This window comes from Chiloscyllium punctatum, chromosome 16, assembly GCF_047496795.1.
Source record: "Chiloscyllium punctatum isolate Juve2018m chromosome 16, sChiPun1.3, whole genome shotgun sequence".
In the NCBI taxonomy this organism is placed as follows: Eukaryota; Metazoa; Chordata; class Chondrichthyes; order Orectolobiformes; family Hemiscylliidae; genus Chiloscyllium; species Chiloscyllium punctatum.
Genome location: NC_092754.1, coordinates 31,552,290 through 31,568,512, shown reverse-complemented (window position 1 = coordinate 31,568,512; position 16,223 = coordinate 31,552,290). Strand labels below are relative to the sequence as shown.

The 16,223-nt window shown below is 41.0% G+C and overlaps 1 protein-coding gene across 2 annotated transcripts in view; it reads right to left on the bottom strand.

Annotated features, from left to right (window-relative positions):
• The window catches only part of rcc2 (regulator of chromosome condensation 2), a 32,460-nt gene extending 18,524 nt beyond the window's left edge, over window positions 1-13,936 (bottom strand). Inside the window, exons 1-5 of one of the 2 annotated variants that reach the window (XM_072586672.1) lie at window positions 13,757-13,936; window positions 13,088-13,249; window positions 4,684-4,777; window positions 2,040-2,183; window positions 816-947 (exon numbers count right to left, since the gene is read on the bottom strand). In XM_072586672.1, coding sequence (XP_072442773.1) covers window positions 816-947; window positions 2,040-2,183; window positions 4,684-4,777; window positions 13,088-13,249 — 532 coding nt within the window. In that variant the 5' untranslated portion in view covers window positions 13,757-13,936. Of the gene's footprint in view, window positions 1-815; window positions 948-2,039; window positions 2,184-4,683; window positions 4,778-13,087; window positions 13,644-13,756 lie in introns of those variants that run through there. The other variant, XM_072586671.1, reaches the window with a different exon arrangement.
• Between the last annotated feature and the right edge of the window lie 2,287 nt (window positions 13,937-16,223).

The window sequence follows — 16,223 nt, the reverse complement described above, 5'->3', positions numbered from 1 at the left end:
GTTCAGTGAGTGCAGTTTTGAAGTTTAAACAAAACCCTCTTTCCTCTGAACTTTTCAGGCCAGGATGGAAAAAAAAAATAATCAGCCAGTTAGGCCACAGGCACCATTAAAAAAAATTGAAATATTTAAAAGGGACCATGCAATTATTACATTTGGTCAGAGCTTCACAGCAGACACTGCTGTCTCCATGCTCACATCCTCAAACGTTCATCTGCCAATACCAGATAGTTCACAACCTCGAGTTTTGGAAGTTCTGGTCTAAAGGTCCTACCTTGCCTTATAAAATCAAACCAAACTAGCCATTCAGACCACAGGTCAAAGAGGCAAAATTACTCATTGATACCACTACAAACTACGTGGCCTTGTTGGATGAGGAACAACTGGCAGTACTCAGAACGTTCTGCAATCCCACTCACATGTTGTTACTGCACACATTAACACAAGGCAATTTAGTTGCTACATTTCAGAGAAGATAGGATGCAACTTGAGGTACAATACTAATACTTATAACCACCAGGAAAACTTACTATATAAAGACAATTATTTACAGTTCAGTGTAAAACTGAACTTTCAGTATTCACCAACTTATTTCAAAAGGGTAACTGGTTTAAACAGTGGAATATTCAAACGCTTATATAACACCAGTTTTTAGGCACACGTTCAATATTAGTATTGACATATTTCGGAAAATTTTCCCAAAAAGGGAATCAAATAGACCAAATTCCGTTTGTATTTTATGGCGAAACACCATCATTATTTATTATAAAGTCACAATAAAACACATTTTTAAGCCCCCTGCACACTTTGGCAGTTACCTGTTAAACAGAGACTATGATTACGTCCACAAGCTCCTGCAACTATTGTCTGGTCTTTGAGGGCCTCAACGAGCTTAGGGACCTCCCCTCGCTTTGTGTCTCCATGTCCAAGCTGCCCTTTCTCCCCTCGCCCTAAAAAAAGGTGAAAGAGAAAAATTGCCTCCAGTGAACACTAAGAGCCATACTTCATGGGAGATTAATGAGGCCCACATTTCCTGTTTTAGAAGGGGTTACAAATTAATTGTCAATCAAGCATTTAACAGGGCATCAGCAGTCTCCTGGATCCCAGGGTGCTTAGAGGCTACATGGATACAGGCCTCTAGTCAATGATGAGCCTTGACATAGCTGAGTGAAGGTGGATGGCTGTTAGTGGACCCTCTCTTCCTGATGTCAAGTCACTCAAATCAGATTATCAAGGAATATTAGGATAAAGTTAAAAAAAAATCACAACACCAGGTTATAGTCCAACAGGTTTAATTGGAAGCACTAGCTTTTGAAACACTGCTCCTTCAAACCACCTGATGAAGGAGCAGCACTCTGAAAGCTAGTATTTCCAATTAAACGTGTTTTGCGATTTTTAAACTTTGTATATCCCAGTACAACACCAGCATCTCCAATTCATTAGGATAGACATAGAAAAGATGTTTCCACTTGTGGCAGGGAAGAACAAACTAGGCGGTGTAAGTGTAAAGTAACAAAAAAAAAAAGGGAAATATCTTTATCTATAAATTAGTTAAATGTGGAACTCACTACAACAAGCAGTTGAGAACAATGGCACAGATTAATTTAGGAGAATGCTAGGTTAGCACATGAGAAAAGGAAGGGGTTAAATGAAGGCGTGGGAAGAATATAAACATCAGAATGCCAGAGTTGGGTCTCATGACTTATTTCAACACTAAATTACACCATTCCAAATCACTCAAATTCATGTCAGGTTGAACAGCAAAATGGAAAAGGAATGAGCAATTCACCTTCTCAAAGGAAAGGTGGCAGAGTGAAACTGAAGAATCCAGGTCTTCCCTCAACAACAGGGCATATAACTGAGCTTTTTAGGTGATTAATCAAGTTTCTAAATGCATGAAAGAGTATTTGCATGCAAACTTGATAAGCAAGTTTTTGTCAAATAGTCAGTAACTGACAGATGTTTAAAGAGATAAACATAGTGGGAGATTATCAGGATACACAAAGTTCTCAAGCTCATTGCAACAATCTCCAAATACTTACCCCAGCTCCAGATCTTCCCTTCTGTTGTAATGATGAGATTATGAGCAGCACAAGATCCTGACGACACTGTTCGCACTCGTATTCCTGAGAGACACCCATAACGATTTGGACCCCACAGATTCTGCCCCAGATTCCGGTATGCAGCTGAAACAAATAAAGCAACTTTAGCAATAACACATCAACACATGCCCAAAATAACACCATGCGACATAAGTTGTCTGTCTGACACTGTCATTCGCCTGTCACAAACAAAATTGTTGGCTCTGGGACTACTGTAATTAACACAGACATAGGCAAACTATATACCACCCAAGTTAATCCTCAAAAAGAAAGTGTTTCTTAATGTGTATACAACAAATAAAATGAATATGTAATGAAAACAGCTGAACCACAAACGGCCAAATGGAAATGGAGTGTTCTGCCAGTCAAGTTTATTCCATAACATTTTAAGTCTCAAAACACTGGGTGATATTTTGAGTAAACAGATAGCAAGTCAAATAGAGCTATTCAATGAAATGACCTCTCGCACAAGTCTCACCACAGGCAGAATTCAGCAGACGTTGGAAGCTTCTGCCATTCATATAGTTACAGTGAACTGAGAAGGGGAAAAATTCAAGGTGATAAAATTAACACATGGAAGACCAAATTTAACTGCCCAGGAAACTACCAAACGGGGCCACTATGAACAATTAGCTCCTACACATCATCGATTGTGATGCAGATGTCTTGCCAAAGTTTTCCTGCCTGCTAATTTCAATGATTTCAGCATCAAAACAAAAGCAACCCAAGCTATTGTAAAAGCAAATTATAAAAACTGATACTGGAAATGTGAAACAAAAGTACAGTGGAAAAACTCAGCAGGTCTGGCAGTATCTGTGGAGAGAGTAGGAGTTAAATGTTTGATTTGGTAGGACTCCTTCAGAAGTGAATTAGTCAGACTGAACTCAACATTAACACTTACTTTTTCCACAGATGCTGCCAGACCTATGGAGTTGTCCACTATTGCCAGTGTTTGTTCCAAGCCAGGCTACTGATTGGCTGACTACCAGGGAAGAAGAACGCAAGGGCAGCACCATGTAGAACAAACATGTATCGGGGTCAGAAAAGATATTAACAGCCATTTAAGCAAGTGAATGTCACCTAGGTATCATTGAAAAATGGCACAAAAATTGCTCAACGATTTCTGTATGATCTGGACATCTTCGTTGAGGATGTAGAGGTAGGTGGGAAGAAGAGATGAACTATATCAGCAGGGTGTTATAGGAGGCCCTGTAAACATGCTCAGAAGACAGTGGGGGCAAATTGGTGGAGGCTGGAAGTCGAGCCCAAATGTCCTTAACACAATGATGAGGAATGGTTAAGTTTAGCGAATGAAGCTTCAAATGCCATTTGCTATCAACTGCACCAACAAACTCAGGAGTTGTTCACTGCACCATTTCACCATAACCTTTATCAAGTCAGTCCTCATTCCTGACATTCACATTTGGCTATATACTCAAAGCTTCACATCCACACTATGCATATTACCTACGTGATCATCAACTAAACAAATTCCACAGCATTCAGCAGTACACATCCTTCTCTCTTCTAGAGAGAGAATGAACAAACACAAGCTAACTGAAGAGGGACTAGTGATTCTGCATTTCCTAATCCTCATAATGAAGGGAATCGCCAATGTCTTTTAAGTCAAAATAGAAGTCATGTGACACCAGGTTATAATTCAACAGGTTTATTTGAATTCACAAGCTTTCAGAGCACTGCTCCCTCATCAGGTGAAGTCTGATGTGTTGGATTATAATCTGGTGTCATGTGACTTCTTACTTTGTACAACACCGCCACCTCCACATTATGGCTTTTATGGAGTCAGACATGTGTTAAAGTTGTTGCCAAAAAAAAAGGTGGGGATGAAATCACTGACTACGGTCAGGCAAGGACTGCTGTTATAATGGTTGGGGAATACTATGCAAACAGGCGTGCAGGACGTCATATCAATTCAGGTATCTGTTCTCCATCAGGTTACTATGATAGCGGAATTGGATTCTGGATGGTGCATTGGCAGTTATCCATCAGATTTAGACCCATGCAGTGTAGTGCACTCCATAGCCAGAGCTTTTGGGATTGCCTTCAAGGCCATAGGAGGATTCAGACGACCAGTGATACACAGAAGACAGGCAAAGTAATGCACAAAAGCTATTATTGAATTATCAGTGCAATATGTCATGCTTTCATTTATGAATTTGGTCTGTAACATTGATATTGTGCTGGCTTTGATTTCTGCATTGTGGCTCGATCCCGTGATAGTCAATAGCAGAGGGAAGGCAAGCTGCAAGACTGTTTGCTCATGGGGAATTGCTCTTGGATGAGTTCTTCTTTGATTGCCTTTCTCAGAGCCGTATGCTGGTTTCCTCCTCAGCTTCTCATTGAGTAACTACGACAAGCAGCCTTCTCAAAACAAGAAGATTGCACAATGTGCAACATTTTACTTACATGCTCCTCAGCATGACGTAGCGGACAATTCACCCACAAGTGTGCATACCTTCACCAACTTTTGAATTCTAAAAGCCCAAAAACACTGATAGCTGGACCTTCTGTTTACACTCAAGGACAGAGACACAGCTACACTTTTGGAAGCATCATAGCCTACCTTGTTGCTTAGGAACTTCTTTACGACCAATCAAATCCCAGTTTGTGGCTCCACAGATGAGAAGCTGACCTTTGCACTTAGATCCTTCTAGTTTCTGTGCGAAAGCATTAAAGAGAAAAACTTAGGGTGGAAGATGTGCAAGAGGACAGCCAGTATGATTCAACTGAATGGCAGCAGAAACAAAACAATCATTTCCCATATTCCTTCATATAAAAATTTGAGGTGCTGGGCTTTAAACTTAAAAAAAAACACATTTGCAGTGGACATATGTTGGAAGTACACAATAGTTTCCCACTCTATATACATCAGTATTGAGGAACCTCTGCAGATTCAACAGAGAATCTAGCATTCAATTATCTTAATTTTGGATTATTGGGACAAGATCACAAAGTCCCAATGCTTGGCTAAAATGTGATATCTGGCATTTGATAATCTGAACAAAATCCTCCCCATCCATGGGGTTCGGATAATTGAGGCTCCTCTGTATATTAGATGCAACACCTTTAATAGAAACAATGTTGATAACACTCTGCGCACCTCTACACCAGAAATCCAACACACACACACACACAAATCTTGAAGACAGCAGAACTTTTCTTTTCACAATTTACAGCATAGAATCAGGTCATTTAGATCAACTGGTCTATGCTGCTTCTTGTGTTCCGTATAGGCATCCTCCCACCTAGCATCACTAGTTGAATATCGCAGAGCCTGGAATTCAGAAATAAAAACAAACACTAGAAATACTCAGCTGGTCTATGGAAAGAAAAGAAGAAAGATCACAAAACTTTAACCTTGCTTCTCTCTACACAGATACAGCTACTTGTGGGGAGTTATTCTAGCATTTTGTCTTGAATAAGGAACCTTGATTATCTGAATATCAATTATCCGAAGATGATCTCATGCTCCCAACAGAAACATGACATCACAAGAGGTGTTTCAACACTGATAAAGTCTTTTGTTAACAAGGATTAAAAATAAACGTGCGTGCCTGCGCACTTTCCCTCTCCCTAAGGGAGAGTGTGTGCATGTTGGGGGGCGGGGGGAGTAATCATGAGGGTGGACAGACATGGGGATAGGGGCTTGCACGCGGTATGTTGCTGCCTAGTTTCCGAAACAGGGAGCAGACTTAGCAAGTACAAGCTCTGTCAATCCCATTGACCTGATTGCGGGGCGGGGCACTGCGGGAAGCAGTGCGAGAGACTTCAGCAATGCTGCAGGTCCCTTACAAACAAGTGTCTCTTGCTCAAAAACAAACCCTGAGACAGAGAGGGGGAGCAAGGCAGGCAAAGCAAGGAAAAAAAGCAAGCTTCAGAAAACTCCAAGCCCCAGGAAAGGCATTGAATCAATTAACTGAATAATCAATTATCCGAACAAAATAGTGTCCGCCCATCTTGTTCAGATAATCGAGGTTCCTCTATTTCAATACTGCTACTTGTTATACAGAAGAAAGCTAGAAATTAAAAATCTAAGGAAATTGCCAAACCAATCTACAAAGTGTTTTCAGCATCTTGTTTGGATACTTTTTGATGACATTTTGATAAATCAGATGGCTAAGTTGCTCTTGTTTGAGACAATCAACAAACCACACAGTCTACATACTAAGGCAGATAGACAAACCCAAGTTTAGAGAGATCAAAAGTACATTGAATTCATAGGCTTGCAGCGTATATTAGAAAACTTCATCACAGATCAAAACCTTTGCAACAAGCTCATGTAAAAAAAACCTTCCAAAACAGCCCCATCAAAAGAAAAGTCCAAATTATGGAATGGCCAATTTCAAAACAGTAATAAAAGCCTTCCATGAGTCAGTGCTCCCATGGTTAGTCCCAAAGACTAAGACACAAAGACATGTCTCAAGGAATCATGTTTTATTGTCACCTATCAAGGAGTGATCAAAATGGCAAGATGAAGAGGGGTCTGTATGTTGCATTGTAACTCTTTCAAAACAAAAACAAAACCAATAATACTGAGTATCGCCATTTTCTAACAGTCTGATCTGTCTAACAGTCTGATAATGTTACTGGGGAATCAAATGACTACAACTCTTCAATGGGCCTTTCCATTTCTAGCTGGTTCTCAAATCTCCTGAAACCAGTAGCTAGATGTACAAAGTTAGATTCAACCAGTCTGTGATCTATTCGATACATAAGCCCCTATAAGCAAAAATGTATTTGTTCACAAAAGCATCGCGACATCAATGGAAGGGACCGTGTTCAAAAATTGCATATTCTTAAGTGATATTTGATTTAATTTTGGATTTCTAGCCTTCAGAAATCACTTGGCAATATGTTGTGACAGGATGGAATTACATGGCTCATCATTAACAGTCTTCATCCAATTTGAAAAAAAAATCACGAGTATTGAAAACAGCTCTTTTAATTTAGTCCTTCCTTTGCCACATTAACCCACTCCACCCAGCCAGCAAGTCTTCTGCATGATTTGCATGAAAGGATACAGACCACATCATACTTGCAGATGGATATGCAACACAGAGTCACGTAGCAAGAAAGAGCAAGTCAGTGATGTAGGCACAGTAAAGGACATTCAGCTCTTCCATGCTTACAATGCAATACGATCATGGCTGATCAAACACTTCAATATACCTTTTACCCACATTATCCCCCCGTATGCTACTAGTAAATCAGAAACACATCCATTGCTTCCCAAAATATTCTCAAAGACTGAGCTTCTACAGTCATCTGTGGCAGAGAATTGTAAAGGTTCATAATTCTTAGAGCAAAACAATCAGTTTGTACCCAAGTGGCATTCTTGTGAACACCTCCACCCCATTTTGACTCACCAAGCATGGAAAATACTACCTGCATCTAGTCTGATTAAGTATTTCAGACGTTTCAATAAGATCACTTCTTATTCTTTGAGACTGCAGAGAATCCAGGCCCAGTAGGGTAGACCGAAAGTGGGGTTGTTTAATCAGATTGGCTTTGAAGCTTCAGTAAGTGGCCTTCATCTCTTTAGGTATGGAAGCTTGGTGCAATATCTTGGAGGCAGGCCTGCAGAAGGAGGTTCTTCAGACATAGAAACAGGCCCTTTGGTCCAACTCGTCCACGACCAGATATCCTGATTAATCTAGTCCCATTTGCCAGCACTTGGTCCATATCCCTCTAAACTCTTCCTATTCATATACCCATTCAGATGCCTTTTAAATGTCTTTTCTTGGTCTATTCCCCCAGCAACAGGTCATTTGATTGGATTGTCACACGCACACTCTCCTTCAGTTCTCATGGTTAGGCTGTGTCACACCAATGCATCATCTTGCTGCCAAGATGTACAGAAGATTCTTGACTTGCTGGAAATCTGGAAAGTTGGCCCACTTCATCCAGGCCGCTTATGGAATATTGTGCACAATTCTGGCCTCCCTTCTATAGGATGGATGTTGTGAAACTTGAAAGGGCTCAGAAAAGATTTACAAGGATTTTGCCAGGGTTGTATGGTTTGAGTTATAGGGAGAGGCTGAACAGGGTGGGGTGGTTTTCCCTGGAGCAGAGGCGAGGGGGACCTCATACAAGTTTATAAAATCATGAGGGGCATGGATAGGGTAAAAAGATAAGGTCTTTTCCCTGGGTTGGGGAGGGGAGAAAATCCAGAACGAGGTTTAGGGTGAGAGGGAAAAAGATTAAAAAAGGGGCAACTTTTTCCACAAAGGGTGATGAGTGTATGGAATGAGCTGCCAGGGAAGTGGTGGAGGGTGGTACAATTACAACATTTAAAAGGCATCTGGATCAGTATATGAAAAGGAAGGTTCGAGGGATAGGAGTCAATTGCTGGCAAACGGGACTAGATTAAAAACTTAGGATATCTGGTTGGTGTGGATGATTTGGAGCTGAAAATGTGTTGCTGGAAAAGCGCAGCAGGTCAGGCAGCATCCAAGGAACAGGAGAATCGATGTTTCGGGCATCAACCCTTCTTCAGGAATGATTCCTGAAGAAAAGCTGATGCCCGAAATGTCGATTCTCCTGTTCCTTGGATTCTGCCTGACCTGCTGCGCTTTTCCAGCAACATATTTTCAACTCTGATCTCCAGCATCTGCAGTCCTCACTTTCTCCTCTTTTCAGATTGTGCTCATTACCCTCGAGGCCCTGGCACAACTGCTCGTATCCCTCACTCGCAGGATAATCAAAGAGGATCAACCTCAAATCTGACACAAATCTCACCTTGGCTAGCAACCTTTGCAGTTTGACAAGTATTTATCTTATACTATAAAAGCAACTAGTTTAAAACTTACCCACAAAAAAAGTTCAAGATGACTAAACGTCTTTCACGAAGCATCTTTGTTTCTGTGGCTATATCGTTAAGAGCAATAGTACAATTATCATCCCAGGATGAAGTGCAAAATTTGATCGTTGAAGGCTTTTGATATACTCAACATCAAAAAAATGTTGGTAGAAGTTGGTAAAGCACATGATAGGCAGCTTTAAGTAATGAAAATTGTTGGAATTATGAAAGAACTGTAATAAACTTAAAAAAAACACAATGTAGAAGGCAACTGATGTACAGATGTATTAGAAACAATTACACTGCACTACTCACTATTTGTTTTCCACCTTGCAAGGAGAGCTTTTTGGATGTGCAGGGCTTAACCATATTTAAAAATGTACACATTCCAAAAATTAAGCGAACAAATAAATGGTGTTTATAGTCAACCTAACAAGTAAAATCCACTCATTATCCTATACAAAACAATAAAAACCTCTAGTTCCAATGCAGATTCATGAATATGAACATAGAACATTACAGCCCCTTCGGCCCTCAATGTTGCGCCGACCTGTCATACCAATCTGAAGCCCATCTAACCTACACTATTCCACGTACGTCCATATGCTTGTCCATATGAAGACTGCATTGATTTGTGTGAACACAGTAATCAGGTTCAAATCCTCCTGACATTCACTAACATTAATTATGAGGTACCAGAAGCAATTACTGCATCCAGAATGAAGAAAGTTGGAGGAATACAGAACACAAGTACAATGAGCTTTTATAACTTTTGTAGCTGTTGGGCTTCCAGGACCAGAAGGACGGAGCACTGTAACATCACAAACAGTCAAGTCTCCACTGATAAAGTTTGTCCCATTTTACAAACTACAAAATTAAGCTTGAACTGTACAACAGCTGTCCAGGATCATGGTCTTGCAAGAGAGGCCATTTTGTGCTGCCATTCATGTGTAGCTCCATTGGAAGCAGAGGAAGCTGCTTCCTCAGAATTTTGAGATCAGATCCAAAGGGGCCTATGACAATTTCAATGTTTTTGCCCAATTGTTGGTCAAAGATACTGAACAAGGGCAGATGTTTAATTATGCCATCCTTCTGCCAAACACTGCCGTTAACTCTCGAGGGAAAAGTATATTCAATCATCAAAAAGAATGCACAACACAGCTGCTTTGGAAAATACGATACATTTTAATTCTATGCTTTTAGCAAACAAATATACAAAAATTATACAGAGCTCAAGGCTATGCAATGAAAAACCTGTTTCCCTCCCAGATTTGCTTCATTACTCTTAAACCTTTCTTAGCTCTAAAGAGTAAAACATCTGTGTTGTTATGATCCCAGTAAAATGATAAAACTGACAAATCAAATCCTAAAATGAAACGTGGGTTGATAAATCACGTGTTTAATTTTTGCAATTGTTAGTTAGATACACATGTGCAGTGAATGTTACTTAATAAATGATCAAAACAAAAAGTTTCAACCCATTTCCCAACCTAAGCCGTTACGAACATTCAATCCTAGTAAAATATTCACTTCCCTTTGAGTCTGAAGAACTTTAAAGGCACTGAATCAAGCTCTCCCAGCTTGGATACTCCAGAATAGAAGCTGAGATGACTGACTTCCCTGAAGGGTTTCAATTTTTTTTTACTGAGAAACTGAATTGAACTCCTGGCTCTACTGAACTGAAAGCTTGAACCTTCTGTTCTGACATCAAAATTAATTTGAGTAGCTTTCTGATCCATTTAGACTTTCAGTCATAATCTCAACAATATAAACATATTCATCCATTAACACTATTTGGAATCTCCTAGGCATTTGAATGCCTTTTTGGAACTGAGGTACTTGAATCAATATCCAAATTACTTTTTGTCCCGATATAAAAATAAATTACCTTCACAGAATGACCCACATTCATCTTGCTCCTCAGATGCTGCCTGACCTGCGGTGCTTTTCCAGCATCACTCTAATCTAAACTCTGGTTTCCAGCATCTGCAGTCCTCACTTTTGCTACATTCAGCTGCCACTATTTTGAAATCCCAATCCCAAAACATACACCTTTCATCACAACATTCCTCTTCTCCAGAACCATAAAAGCACCATATTCCCAGAAGACCATAAGGCTGCTCTCAGAGAAACAACTGGTGGTGGTTTAACTTGAAGGTCACTCCACCTCATCTGAGTGGGGAGGCTGAAAAGAAGCCATCTCCACTGGTGCGGAATCGAACCCATGCTGTTGGCTTCATGCTGCATCGCAAATCAGATGTCCAGCCAACTGAGATAAAGAATCCCCCAAACCGCAGAGTTCAGTTCTCTACATTACACTGTGTTGAAATACAGAAAACCATTATACTACCTCAGGTTTTAAATTACACCTTGGCAGAGCCTCAGAACTAGGGCTTCATACCTTCCTAGTTTCACCTTCCTCCTGTAGGCTAGTCTTACCCCACTTCTCTCTGCTGTCAAATCATAGTATGGAAAAATGCACATTTAACCAGTCATGTTTACAAAAAGACAGTACTGGTGTCATGTCTCCTCTCGTACCTAGTAGTGATACAGTGTTCTGTACATTCATGAGTCATTGTGAGCAGCATTATTAGCAATAAAGAGGCAATTCTCCAACGTGCACAAAGGACCACAGGTAATATCACTTGTGAAATATTTACAAGCACCTCGGGTTAAAGTTCAACCACGAGCTCTGGGAGACTTCAACTTTTCTCATCATTCTTTAAAACGTTGCAAAGTGTATGCATTCCAAGTGAGGGGTATTTTTCCCAACAATTCCCCCTCCCACCCCACCAGAGCTTGGGATTTCGGGATGATTGACAGGCGACGCCGGAGCATGCGCAGTGACCGGCCCCCGCCGCCCGCGAAATGGCGGGAAATTGGAGCAGCGGAAACGGACGAAAAAAAAATTTAAATTACAAAAAGAAAAAAAAAGTTAATCAAATAAACCTCCTCACTGCGACATCCGATTTTAGAAAAAAAAATTAAAAAGGTAAAAAAAAGGAAAGTGACTAAGGGGAGAAGTTTGATTTTTTTTGAGGGAAAATAATGAAGTTTGAATTGCAAACATGTCGGTGATAAATGTAATTGTTTTTTCCTCCCCCCCTCCTCGGTGCCGGGGGTGGGGAAAGAGGCCGAGGTCGGGGAGGGGGGGGGAAGAAAGTGCCGCCGAGGAGGAGACGGGCTCAGCGTGCGGCCTAGTCCGGGGGCAGAAGCCCGAGTCCCGGCCGAGTCCGGAGCCTCACTCCCTGGGGCCGACTCTCAGCCGCACCCCCCCCCCCCCCAACCACACGCACAAAATACAGCAGCAGCCCCTCGCCCCCACCGAAACACCAAAAAAAAGGGAGAAGAGTCTAGACTTATACAAACTCTCCATTATTTAAAATGATTGCTCCCGCAGGCCCGCCGTCCGTCTCTGCCATTCGATGGAGCCTGCCTGGGCCGCGGCTCTCCTTCGCGCACCAAATAAAAAAAAACACAAAACCCTCCTCACAAAACATACATTCTTTTTTTTGAAAACAAAATCGTGAATAAAATTAGAAGTGTTTTTCGTACTTAATTTAAAAAAATTAAAGTCTGCTGAGTTGGTGGAAATAATTTAAATCCCCCCCCCATCCTTCCTTTTAAAAATTAAAAAAAAAGCAGCGAGGGGGGGAAATAAACAAACAAACTCCAGGCCCCTGAATGGGGGGAGAAATATTGTCTCTTGTTTTAAAATATTTCACCCCCCCCCCCTCGGCAAAAGATAGACAATTAAGAAAAAGGGAGTCACTGTGCGGGGCCTGGCTTCTTTGTTCGCGCATCGAAACAGTATTAAATGAAAAAAAAGTTTTTTTTTTAAAAAAAAGTTGTACTTCAAAGTTTTACAAAAAGGTTGAGGAAATTTCTTCCTAAAAAAAAAACCAAACTTTTCAGAAGGGGGAAATGGGAGACTTTGTGAGAAACCTCTTCCCGGGCATGAAGTTTTAAATTTGTGTGGGGGTTAAAAAAAATAGGAAAATTTTAAAAAAAGGGGGGGGGGTGTTGGGGCTTTGTTTGAAGGATTAGAATAGGTCGAGGGATTGGTTTAAAAAGAGAATTTTTAAAGAAAGAGAGAGAGAGAGTGAAGTGAGGATGGGAGAAGTTGCCCTCCATCCCGTCCTCGCCACAAAGCCCCGAGCTTTCTTACTATTTTTTCCTTGGTCTCCTCCGGCTCATTGACGGTCTGAAGGACGGGCTTGCCCATCTTCTTGCCGGGATGCTCCAGCTCCAGCTCCTCTTCATCGCTGAAGTCTCTCTCCCTTTTCCTTCCACCTTTCGTTTTCTTTTTGTCCACCTTCTTGCGAGGCATCTTGTCTCAGGCAAACGACAGGAGGGAGGGAAAAAAAAAGGAAATCCCCAATTTTTATGTAAGTAAGAAGATCGCCAAATGATTTCCTCTCCTTTAAATCGCCGCTTCAAGTGATTAAATATCCGCTCAACTTGATGGAAAGTCACTCAATCGTTATGTTTTTCCCCACTCCCTCCTGCCAGGTTTTCTAAACCCTTTAGGTTTATCTCCTTTCTTTCTTCCCCCTTTCCCCCTCTATCTCTCTCTCTCTCTCTCTCCCTCCCTGACTCTGCCTTTTTATTGATCTGAACAATAGATCTGTGTCTGAAACAAACCACGTGGACCCGCCTCACATCTGTCTGCCTCTTTTATCTATATATATTTATATATATATATTCTAAATAATTAAAGCATCAAACTTCCGCCTTTCCCTTCCTTCTCCAAACCATGCCACAAAACTGCGTTGCTTTTTATTCTTTCCCCCCTTCTTCCTCCTTTCTGTCCCGTTCTCAGATCAACTTTAAGTACCTGGATTCGTTTAATTGGGAAGAAATGATGTGGTTGTTGGAGATGTGTTATGGGGAGGGAGGTCGGGTTATTTTTCTGCTCGGTTCTTTTTTTTTGTACATATTCCAGCCCACCCGCCGTTAGGTTAAAATGTAAATCTACCCCTGTGTCTGTGACATGATGTGACAGCTCTCTATTCACAATCAGTCATGAACACACATCCCAGGAAGGAAAAGCAGTTTTTACAAAGGAAAATCCTGAAGACTCCTCAGACATTGACATCTGCTGGCTGGGAGTCTGCCTTTAAACATTATTTTCATAACTTGAATCCTGATTACGTTACTTTTATTTCGGTTGACAGTAAATAATCTTTTTTGTTTTAATTATATTTGCATTGAGACTTGGTGGGAGATATGAAGTGTGCACCATGTACAAGGAAAATAGAGTTTTCAATCTCGAGCTGCAAGTGGAGCAAAGATAGGAGTTTTAACAAACCTTTGATTAGGTTACCTACAGTATGGAAGCAGGCCCTTCTGCCCAACAAGTCCACACCAACCCTCCGAAGAGCAACCCACCCAGACCTATTGCCCTACATTTACCCCTGACACTATGGGCAATTTCACATGGCTAATTCATCTAACCTGCACATCTTTGGATTGTGAGAGGAAACCCACACAGACTCGGAGACAATGTGCAAACTCCACACAGCTGGGAATTGAACCTGGGTCCCTGGCACTGGGAGGCAGCAGTGCTAACCACTGAGCCACCATGCTGCCCCTTCTATGGCATGTCCTTATACAATAGCTTGCATTTATGTAGCATCTTTCATGAGATTAGATTCCCTACAGTATGGACATAGGCCCTTCAGCCCAACAAGTCCACACCAACCCTCCAGCAAGTAACCCACCCAGACCCAATCTCCTACATTTACCCCTGACTAATGCACCTAACAGTATGGGCAACTTAGCAACTTTGGATTGTGGGAGGAAACCCAGAGAAAACAGGAAGAATATGCAGACTCCACACAGACAGGTGCCCGAGCCAGGGATTCAACCCAGATCCCGAGCACTATTAGGCAGCAGTGCTAACCACTGAGCCACCATGCCACCCCAAATGTACAAACTGCCCCAAGATAATTCACAACTAAATATAAGGAAATAGATGCTGAACCCCATGAAGGAAGGGATGAGGAGGAGTTTAGACATAGAGATGTGTATTGAGAAATCTTTCAAAGGAGAGGAAGGTGGTGGAGAGATTTCAAGAGAGAATACCAAAATAAAACAACATAATTAAAGGTTTTTTCTTCCTGGTTGGACTATAGACAGATCGATATTGTTTCGCAGCCTCTCTACTCATTGTGATTTCCAGCATTCAGCTATGAGGGAGATTCACTGCACGAAGGGAGCTTGTTGAAGTGATGAGGCTCCAAATTACATGAAACTCATTGACCACTCTGGTAGGAAATCATCCCATAGGAGATGCATCTTTCTGTCAAAGTTGCTCTCATTAGAACCTAATGATGAGTAGCCAGATAAATGGCATTTGACTTGGACTTCAGGTATATTAAGGTGATTTGTACTTTGGAGCAATCCTGCATAATATCTTTCTCCACATGAAAGGAAAATTTAGGATTTTTGAAGAGTTGTAAAAATATGTTTTCGGGGATCTAGGTATATGACTTTATGCAATATCTTAACATGCCAATGGCCAACATCCTGTCTGTACTGGTTGAAAAGAAGCTATCCAGTTTAATTATATGTCCCCCGAATGGGTTTAGGACATCAAGAGCATATTTGAGTATTTTAAATGTGATGAGGTTTCAGCCTTGATGCAGACCCTCTGGATGAAAATAATTTCTTCTCAACTTTTCTCATTTTCTGCCCATTTCTTTAACTATATACCCCATACTTATTGATCTTTCTGCTAAGGGAAATAGGACCTTTTTAGTTACTTTCTTTAGGCACCTGATTATCACATTACATGTTTCCTCACACCCTTTCAAATAAAATCTTCAGCCTATCTGACCTTTCCACTGAGCTAAATTCTTTATTCCTGACAATATCATTGTAAGCATCACATGTACGTTGCCTTGACCACAGATCAGGACCCCAAAGGACTATGGACATTTTAACTTTTAATTCCAAAATATATTCTTTAACAGAGGACTATATAAACAAAAAAAAGACTATGAATGTAAATCCAGTGCTGTCTAGCAAAATCATGGATTATTGCACAGGGAAATTTTAAACTGAGAGACAGAACAAGAAGAGATAACAACTATCTCTCCCCTCTCAGCAAAAAGCATCTCTTGCAAACAATTTTTGTGCTTTGTCCTTCCAGGCATATACAAGAAGGTGTTAAAAATTGTCTATAGCCCTGATTTGTGTGTTAGTGGAACAAACTGAGTGAGTGAGTGAACTGGAGCATTTATGATTACTAACCTGGGTTCTAGCACTAGTACACCATGAAGGTCTCAGTCTAAGGGCCA